The 10,214-nt window shown below is 42.3% G+C and overlaps 1 protein-coding gene across 5 annotated transcripts; it reads right to left on the bottom strand.

Annotated features, from left to right (window-relative positions):
* Positions 1-260: 260 nt before the first annotated feature.
* Positions 261-10,186, bottom strand: LOC129713770 (uncharacterized). Of its 5 annotated transcripts, XM_055663057.1 has the most exons (8): positions 10,042-10,186; positions 8,011-8,109; positions 7,289-7,388; positions 6,874-6,978; positions 6,723-6,785; positions 5,224-5,314; positions 1,950-3,813; positions 261-1,184 (listed from the first exon to the last, which is right to left on the bottom strand). In XM_055663057.1, exon 7 carries the CDS (start codon positions 3,268-3,270, stop codon positions 2,092-2,094), a length of 1,179 nt encoding a protein of 392 aa, XP_055519032.1. In that variant the 5' UTR covers positions 3,271-3,813; positions 5,224-5,314; positions 6,723-6,785; positions 6,874-6,978; positions 7,289-7,388; positions 8,011-8,109; positions 10,042-10,186; the 3' UTR covers positions 261-1,184; positions 1,950-2,091. The 5 variants fall into 5 exon arrangements, with proteins under 5 accessions (XP_055519032.1, XP_055519034.1, XP_055519029.1 ...); XM_055663059.1 differs by lacking the exon at positions 5,224-5,314; XM_055663054.1 differs by lacking the exon at positions 6,874-6,978.
* Positions 10,187-10,214: the final 28 nt, after the last annotated feature.

Genomic DNA, 10,214 nt, shown 5'->3' with positions numbered 1-10,214 from the left:
AGCCATGATCACATTGAATGGCAGTGCTGGCTCGAAGGGCCGACTGGCCTACCCCTGCACCTATTCAATTGTATATACAATTAGCACTTGAGTTTATAGACAGGGAGGGCAATTGTCGCTTTCCTTGTTCGTTATTTTCATCTCCCAAGATTTCTAGTTTCACAAGCAATTGTCATTTTTATTCAGTTGACACGTTGTTTTTTTAATCAGCTTTATTTGCGTTATCCATAGAAACATAGAAAATAGGTGCAGGAGTAGGCCATTCGGCCCTTCGAGCCTGCACCGCCATTCAATATGATCATGGCTGATCATCCAACTCAGTATCCCGTACCCTCTGATCCCCCTTAGCCACAAGGGCCACATCTAACTTCCTCGTAAATATAGCCAATGAACTGGCCTCGACTACCCTCAGTGGCAGAGAGTTCCAGAGATTCACCACTCTCTGTGTGAAAAAAGTTCTTCTCATCCAGCCTAGAGAGACGTTATTTTTGAAGAAGGTGTTCAGTTCCTTAACACTGTTCCAAGATATTACACACTACAGTAGTATAATAACATGTTCTGCTGTTATGGTAAATGCCTCCAGGTAGCCGTCATTGAGGCAAGTTACCACACTCTTCTTGGGCAATAGATGCCCATTTTGAAGCAGGTGAGAACCTCAAACCACAAAAGTGAGAGATTGAAGATGTCCTTGATCACTCTAGCCAGTTGGTTCGCACAGGTCTTCAGCACTCAGCCAGGTACTCTGTCTGGGCTGAACGCTTTTAGTGGATGATCCACCCAATGTTGGAAATTTGAAAAAAAAAGAGGTCTGCAATGAAAGTTTGATTCACAAGAATCACTGTGAAGAAAGCCCAGCAGTGTCTCCACTTCGCGAGGAAAGCCCACCTCCCGCCCCCCCCATCCTCACCACATTCTACAGAGGGTCTATAGAGAGCATCCCGAGTAGCTGCATCACTGCCTGGTTTGGAAACTGCACCAGCATGGACCGCAGGAACCTGCAGCGAGTAGTAAGGTCAGCCGGCATTGCGGAGGACCTCATCCACCCCTCACATAAATATTTCTCCCCCCTCCCATCTGGCAGAAGGTACCAAAGCATACGTCTCTCACAGCCAGACTATGCAACCATGTGCATAGCGTAGTATCTTTATATGTAGCATGTTGTCCAATTGTGTCCTATGTACAACCTGGCCCTTAACTCCAAGAAGGCCAAGGAGCTCATTGTAGACTTCAGGAAGTCCAGAGGCGGCACGCACACCCCCATCCACATTAACGGGACGGAGGTGGAACGTGTTTCTAGCTTCAGGTTCCTGGGAGTCAACATCTGTCCATGACCTCTCTTGGACCCACAATACCTCTACTCTGATCAAGAAGGCTCATCAGCGTCTCTTCTTCCTGAGGAGACTGAAGAAGGTCCATCTGTCTCCTCAGATCCTGGTGAACTTCTACCGCTGCACCATCGAGAGCATCCTTACCAACTGCATCACAGTATGGTATGGCAACTGCTCTGTCTCCGACCGGAAGGCATTGCAGAGGGTGGTGAAAATTGCCCAACGCATCACCGGTTCCACGCTCCCCTCCATTGAGTCTGTCCAAAGCAAGCGCTGTCTGCGGAGGGCGCTCAGCATCGCCAAGGACTGCTCTCACCCCAACCATGGACTGTTTACCCTCCTACCATCCGGGAGGCGCTACAGGTCTCTCCGTTGCCGAACCAGCAGGTCGAGGAACAGCTTCTTTCCGGCGGCTGTCACAATACTCAACAACGTACCTCGGTGACTGCCAATCACCACCCCCCCCCCCCCCCCCGGACACTTATTATTTTTTTATTCAAATCGTTTGCTATGTCGCTCTTCAAGGGAGATGCTAAATGCATTTCGTTGTCTCTGTACTGTACACTGACAATGACAATTAAAATTGAATCTGAAAATTGAATCTGAATCTGAATGTAGCACCGAGGTTCTAGGGAAACGCTATCTCATTGCACTGTGAGTATGGCTGTACTGACAATAAACCCTTTTGATTCTTGTATTTAACAACACTTTGAAAGTTCTACCCAATATGTAACCATGATGTATTCCATTCACTGACAACCACCTATTCCAAGTGAAACTTTCCAAACACACGCCGCCTGGTATCTTCATTATTGCTGACAAATTCCTCAGCTATGATGCGAGAATCCACTGTTGATAGCCGCTCCTTGTGCACACTGCAGATCATGAGATGGTTCAGCCTCTCCTGAGACATGGTGGTGCGAAGCCACGTTTTAATGCCGCGCAGTGTGCTGAACGATCGTTCCGCCTCGCATGGACTGGCTGGAGATATCAGAACCAGTCTTAACAGTGCCTCAACTCGAGGGAAGATCTGTCGTACCTCTGGACACATCCCTTTGAAAACCTGCCTGTACTCCTCAATAGTTGCCCGTGGAAACCGCGTCCTGAAAAATGTAAGTTCTGAGTGAAGTGTCTCAAGTTCAGGAAACCTGTCTACCAAATCCTGATGATAATCGCCCTTTAGAAGCATCGAGGAGAGTTGCTTTTGTTCCACCAGGTCTGTGGCTAACGGCTGGATTTTCTTAATTTCCGCCTGGCATCCGGATATGTTTCCCGCCCCGCAGTAAGCCTGGGCCCGCAAGTTGTCGATTGGCAGCTGCAACCTTGTGAGCACGTCGACGATCATCCTCGCCAGGTCTGCTCCGGTCGTGGAGTTCATCTGGTACAGTCCCACAAACTCATCCTTAATGTCAAACACTTCATCCATAAAGCGAATGCAGATCGACTTTTGCTCGGTGCCTGTACAGTCCCGAGTCCCATCAACAATAACACCGAAAAATGGCGTCGACTGAACGTCTTTACAAATGCTTCTGAGTATATGGTGACTTAGAAGTTGGAGGATCTCATTTTGGCACAGTCCAGAAGTATAGTTTGTTTTCTTCTGCAGCCATGTCTTAAAGTCCCCGTCACGAGATGAGAAGAGGTTAAGCAATGCTGTAAAGTTGCCTTCACCGTCATCGTTCCCACGTAACGGCAGACCTTGCTGGGTCAGATACTGCAGCGCTTCAATTATCTGCACTAGGGATTTCTGGGCCACTATCTGTCCTTGGCTTAATCGTTCGCCCAGCTGGGCATTAACGTCACATGGCTCGTTGCTGGGAAACAAGTTTGCACTGGCAATATTGTGGCATATAGACTTTTGATGAACTGTGAATTTTTCAATGCCCTTTTTCCAGTTCTTAAAACCTCTCGAGATAAACGTCTGCTCCTTGTACTTTGACATTTTCAATAAGTCCAGTTCTGCTGCTACTACACAGGTATGGCACAATACACCATCCACATTTGGTTCAAAATGGAGCCATGGAAACTCTTTAAACCACTTTGCCTGAAACTTAAGAGATCTATTTCTCAAACGCTGTATTGGCAAAGAAGAAAGGTTTGTCGGATGGTTGGGTGTCTGTGGCAACGACTTTGATGTCAGTGCAGCTTCTGCAGAGGGAGATGTCAAAGAAGTCCCTTCATGAATGGAACAAGGTGGTTCATCATTCCCGTATTCTGGAGACGAGACAAAGGATCATCAGTTGGGAAAACTACATTTACACACGGACTACCACTGGTCAACACTGGAGTGTGTGGTCTGGTAGCTGATGATGACAAAATGGGACTACTTGGTGTAGTAGCAGAAGATGTCATGCCTGGACTTCCTGATCTGATTGGAGAGGTCTTGACTGGACTAGCAGTAAATGCAGTAACTGGAATCTCTGGTCTGTTTGCAATTATAATGACAGGACTGGTAGCATAGGATGACAAGTCCGCACTGCCTGGACTGTGAATGGAAGGAGATAAACAATAATTGATACAAAGAATTCAATCATTCAAGATAGTAAACAACTCTCAAAGGCGATTTAAACTGCAGTTTTGCATGACTATCACAGACCTTACTGTAGTAAATCAATTTGCACTTGAATTTTGGCCTTTCAGACGTCTGATGGTCTGAAGATGTTTATATTGCCTACTTCCAATAGTATTTCATCAAGCTGACATAAACATTAGATACTGCAAAATCATGCTGTGACAATATGATGTCAGATCTCGTGGTTAGTTAGCTAGATCTAGAATTTAATCAATACTGGGTGTCAAAACAAACTTGTGGGAAAAAATTAATATTAAGGCCCTATAACCCCCACAATTAAAATGTGGATTATGGAAATGTTGGAGAACCTACACCTGGAAAGAATCAGACTTGTCTTAATGGACAAACAAGAACTTTTTGTTAGAATATGGTCTCCATTCATTGACTATTTGAAGGGGTAGATCAGTTCAACACGGGAACCTAGAACTCAGGATTAGATGAAAAGTTATACTTTATCATTTACGAACCTATCTCCAATGATGTATTATTAGTAAATCATTCCATTCTTTTTTTATCTTGACATTCCTCTTTCTTTCTTACTCCCTATATATAAAAAAAAAACTAGAAGCAGAATCAATCCACAATTGATATTAATAATGTACGACTGATATACATGAAATGTTTTTACCATAATATGTGTTTGCTTCTAATAAAAAATATATATATTTTAAATAAATAAATAAACTTGTCATGTTTTATTGTTAATACGTGCAACTCCCTGGTTGTCACTCCAATTTTAATGAAATCTTCACAACATAAAACTGAAGAGTATTACTTTTTGTGGGTGCATTTTTTGTGATATAATGTATCAGTAATCATGAATGAACGTGTACTTAGATTGCAGTTTTGATGGAAAAAACATCAGAAATAGGCAGAGATTTTCCTTTCATCAGGAGGGGGACAATTAATACATCGACCCCCTTCCCCGTTACAAAAGAGTTACATAACCATCATCACCATTGGTGTATGTACATATTTCTTGTCATTTGTGAACTAACTGTGGTGTCTACCAAGCCAGATGAATAACAGGTAATCAAAGTGACAACCTTCAGTTTATAAACGACAAAAAAATGTTTTGACATTCAGTGCAAATTGGATATCACGAGGTAAAATTTATGAAAATGAGACTGAATCTAGCCTAAATAAGTGCACGTCCCAGGTATGCACATATTAAGTAACATTCTTGCATGGGGTCACTGAACAAGAAGGGGCTGCTCGTGCATGGCAGATTTCCTGCCGTTTCTTCCATGCAATAATATTCATGCAATTTTTTATTTTTTAAAGTGAAATGAAATGGGTAGTTGATCAGCACTTAAAATATACCTTTTGGAAAGTGGCATCTGGAAAAATAAATGTAGTGTTCCTTGTCTCTCCTTTTTTATTTGAGGTGAAGGATAAACCGGAGTATGGAAATCTGCAGATCAAGCATATTTTCTGGGAGATTAATTTCATAAAAGATAAAGTGCACTGACACCATACAGTAGAAACACTGCTTTTTTGCAATTGTAACTTTTTTTAAATAAAGAAATGAAGGAAAGCAAAATAGAAAATATTAGTAAATGATTTGTCATTTTAATACACCTTGAACTGGCCTTGCATGCTCCCAAGTCATCTTGATTAAAAAAAGTTTTCCACATATTATTATCCATGATATTTCAAACTATGAGCTTGCATATCATGCATGTTCAAAACAGGTGTCCTGCAAAAACATGCATTTTGTCACAGGTAGAGTTAGCTCCAGATAAAAAGAACAAGTTTATGTGTGCCATTTTGGAGCTTGTGGGATCTTTGTATATATTACCTTTGTAATATTTGCTGGCATGTCTTTTTGGATGCTGGCATTTGCTGCTGTCCTTTTATCGGTGCTCCATTGAGAGCATACTAACATACTGTGTATGCGTGTGGTACACCAGCTGCACAGCGGCTCAGAGGAAAGCGCTCCAGAGGGCCATTGACAACGCCCAGAGGATTGTCGGCTGCCCTCTCCTTACCTTGGAGGACTTACACAGTTCCCGCTGCACCAAAAAATCCCAGAGTATCATAAAGGACATTTCCCACCCCGGACACTCCCTGTTTGAACTGTTGCCGTCAGGCAGACGGTACAGATCTACAAGGACAAGGACGAACAGACTAAAAAACAGTTTTTACCCCACTGCTATAAAAGCACTAAATGTAGCCGCCAAGTAAAAGAGGGGCCAGACATACTAAGGGAATGTGGTACACTGTGAAATCGACAGAAGGATGGAGGGTTGGGTGTTTATGCGTGCTATTTTCGTGATATTTATTTTAGTTGTTTATCTTTTAATATTTTATCTTGTATGTATCGTTAGCTTTTAGAAATGTTTGAATGGTGCACTGACTGGCTGACATTTTTAAATTTTGTTGTACATGGTTCATGTTACAATGACAATAAAGAAACTATTCTATTCTATTCTATTCTATGCAGATTATATTAGTCCACATACATTCAGCATAGATTTCTATGAATTGCACTACCGTGATGAGGGAATTATGCATGGTATTGTGTGCATGGGGCCAGAATTCAGATACTTGAACCGTGCCTGCTACACACTGGAAAATACCCTGATGGCTAAAATGAATCTCATGAGAATCTGAGAATACATGTTTAAATAATTAGGCTGATATTTTGTGTAATAGTAATTTTAGATACAATAGATAGATATAAGCTTAATGTATTCTGGGAACAAATTAAAGAAAGATGACTTTGTTTTCAGGTGGCCTTGAAGCCTGCACTGTATTCAAAATTGTATGGGTTAAATTTACAACTCAATTCATTACAAATATTGAAAATATATCGGTACCTTCATTGCAACACTTGGTCAAATCTGAATTCACAGAAAATGGTTGGTCTTCTGGGCTTGCCTCTGGTTAAAAAAAAAGAACAATTTATAATACAAACTCAAATACTAGTGTAATATCTGTATTTATTTCATGAAAATATATAGGTATTACAGGTCTTTGAAGCTTTGCATGGTGACAATGGTTATATACTATTGGATCATAGTAACTTCAGTGGCAGTCGATCACCGTGTAGCGTTCTTTCCTTACATAAAGCTTCTGAAAGGGAGATGGATTATAGTATCATAGATAAAGAGGCAAATTGAGAAGAAGTTTGAACAAATTCATTTCAATATTTCCTAAGGAACCTGTGGGAATACCCCTGATTTCAAACAATTGTAAAGATGCAGCAATAAAATAAAAAACATCTACATGTATAGTAACTTTTGTTTAAGGCTTGTTGGTTGTATAGGATTTTTTAAAAAAGCCTTATTTTATCACAAGGGGTATCATTGATTATTTCTTAAAGCTGGTGATTATTTTTCTTAGTTAACGACAGGTCGAGAGCAATGGAACATTTAAGACATACCTCTTACAATCCATTTGACTGTCCTTCCTGTTAAATGAGACTCAATAGCAGTCTGCTCACACTTTAGTCGCTTTGAAGGTTTCCTCTCCACCTTATTCAGCTTTGATGTGAAACAGCAAAAGACAAACATTATTAGTGAAGCCAAAGGACATACTTTTCATTGGACAGTGAGAAATTATTAGTGCCATGAATTTACACATTAAGAGGCACAAAACGGCAATGCCCACACACTGTCTGAGTCTATGTTGTATTTGCATTTATTCTGCATATTTTTCTCAGTAAGTATACTAAAAAAACTTAAACAAGAGGTGAATGTTCAATCCATTCCAATGTATTAGAATAGTCACCCTACATAGTGCATCGTTTTACTAGATTCATTCATTTCTCTGTTTTTTTTAGAAAGTATGCAGTGTCATTTAGAAACAGGGGAAGAGAAGCAATACAGGTAGCTCAGTAGAATTGAAAGCTGTTGCCATGTCATGCATATTAAGCTTATTTCACATTTCTTCTCTAAATTGCATAAATGGATTCAACCAGACATGGTAGGGATGATTATGTGGACAAATAGGTCTTAAGTCTTTCAAATGATCCAGAATCCAAATTTAGCATCCTCAGTAGAAATTGCTTGGGATTGGCCAAGTTGAGAAATGAGGGATATGGATAGAGAACTAGACTGAGTCAGGAGCCTAGAAGAGGTGCTAGCAGGGCCTATTCATACTCACAGCCAAAACGGGATTCATCTGATACCAGAGATCTCTAACTCTTTCTGAAGGTTCCATCGTCAATTAATTATTTGCAGTCCAGAATTCAAAGATATTGATCTGCATATCAAGATCAGAAATAGACAATCAGATACACATGGCACACTAGTGCACCGTACAACGTAAATTACTGCTTAACATAAGTAAATTTAAATTCATATTAACTCGGAATCCTTTATACTTCCAAAACAATTAATCAGAGTTTTTTTTGTAACATACTGTGACCGATTTCTCTTTAAATGGAAGGACAAAAAATGAATGATAATGTGACCCGTTCTACCTTAAAACCAAAAAAAAAAAATTACTGATAATATTCACACACACACGAGGCATTCGCCATGGGCCCTGTGGACGGTAACATCTGGTGGTGACCGACTCCGAACTCCAGCAACAGCAGACTTGTCCGCCCTGAATCGTGGGGCATGAATCGGCCTGTTTGCGGGGGCCTTTCATCACCCGATGATTTGCTATATTTAAGAGGGAGTTAGATGTGGCCAAGGGGATCAGAGGGTATGGAATGAAGGCAGGTACGGGATACTGAGTTGGATGATCAGCCATGATCATATTGAATGGCGGTGCAGGCTCGAAGGGCCGAATGGCCTACTCCTGCACCTAATTTCTATGTTTCTATGTTGCGGCTTAAAATCGGCCGGCGGGGGGGCTCCAACATCGGGGCCTCGATCACCTCGACGCAGCAGTTTGACTGTCTGACCGCGGGGCTATGGAAGATTCTGCGGCCGATTTTAAGCCGAGCCGGAGATGAAAGGCCCTGCAAACGGGCCAATTCAGCCTTTAGAAAGCGTCTGATACCCGCTTGAATCTTTCAAAAGCTACAGTGTGATGAATAAAACTTAAACAGATAAAACTGAAGCATATAAAGGCAAACAGAAGAACCATCCTTGGAGGGGAGAGAGAGAGAAAGAGAGGGAAAAAACATACTAAATAACGTGAGTGACCGTGAATGAGGGATACCTGCAAGCCAGCCAGGAAACCCATTCGACCGGAGCACTTAATGACCTGACCCGTTTAAATCTTTCCCATCCACCAATACATCCAATTAGTTCAAATGGTAATTGCACCCGCATCAGACAGATATAAGAAATTCTCTGTGAATACCTTCAGTAATACTTGAATACTGTACCCGCTGAGTTTCTCCAGCTTTTTTGTGATACTTGAATACTTGTCGGTCAAAACACAATTGGTGACACAGATCGTGTTAATACGATGTTAATTACAAAGATTTTAAGAAGGAACTGCAGATGCTGGAAAATCGAAAGTACACAAAAATGCTGGAGAAACTCAGCGGGTGCAGCAGCATCTACCGAGCGAAGGAAATAGGCAACGTTTCGGGCCGAAACGTTGCCTATTTCCTTCGCTCCATAGATGCTGCTGCACCCGCTGAGTATCTCCAGCATTTTTGTGTACCTTTAATAGCAAAGATCTTTGGTTAATAGGGACATTTAATTTTAATAGATTTATTTTTCCACCGAATTTCAAAATCCGGATTACGAAGGGTTTCAGCCCGAAACGTTGCCTATTTCCTTCGCTCCATAGATGCTGCTGCACCCGCTGAGTATCTCCAGCATTTTTGTGTACCTTTAATAGCAAAGATCTTTGGTTAATAGGGAGATTTATTTTTCCACCGAATTTCAAAATCCGGATTACGAAGGGTTTCGGCCCGAAACGTTGCCTATTTCCTTCGCTCCATAGATGCTGCTGCACCCGCTGAGTTTCTCCAGCTTTGTTTGTGTACCTCCGGATTACAAAACATGGGTGGAGGAGGGTTGTCCTCCATCTCTCAAAACACAGGATGGGCGCGACCCACCCGTCCCACCCGGGATCTCCGCCCGAGATTGTCCCGCCACCTCTCAGAGCATGAGGGGGTGGATAGGTCTCCCCACGATTTCCGCCCAACTTACACCCAAATATCCTACAGCTGTAGGATCTTTGTTTACACCAGCATTGTGTCTATCGACGCGGTCTAGAACCCACCGGACACTGATCTTTGCCTATGAGCCTCTACGTGAAGGCCGCGGGATGGTCGCCCAGGACAACGTCCTTCAGCCAAGCGCCGCCTCCCGTAAAAACGTCAGATCCGCTCCGGTTTCGCGCCAAGCGTCCGCGGAGGGCGGGGCCAGGAGCGGCGCTGACCAATAGGCCGCCAG

Source organism: Leucoraja erinacea, chromosome 37, assembly GCF_028641065.1.
Source record: "Leucoraja erinacea ecotype New England chromosome 37, Leri_hhj_1, whole genome shotgun sequence".
Taxonomy (NCBI): Eukaryota; Metazoa; Chordata; class Chondrichthyes; order Rajiformes; family Rajidae; genus Leucoraja; species Leucoraja erinaceus.
The sequence above is the reverse complement of the archived record's forward strand: the minus strand, read 5'-3'. Positions and strand labels throughout refer to the sequence as shown.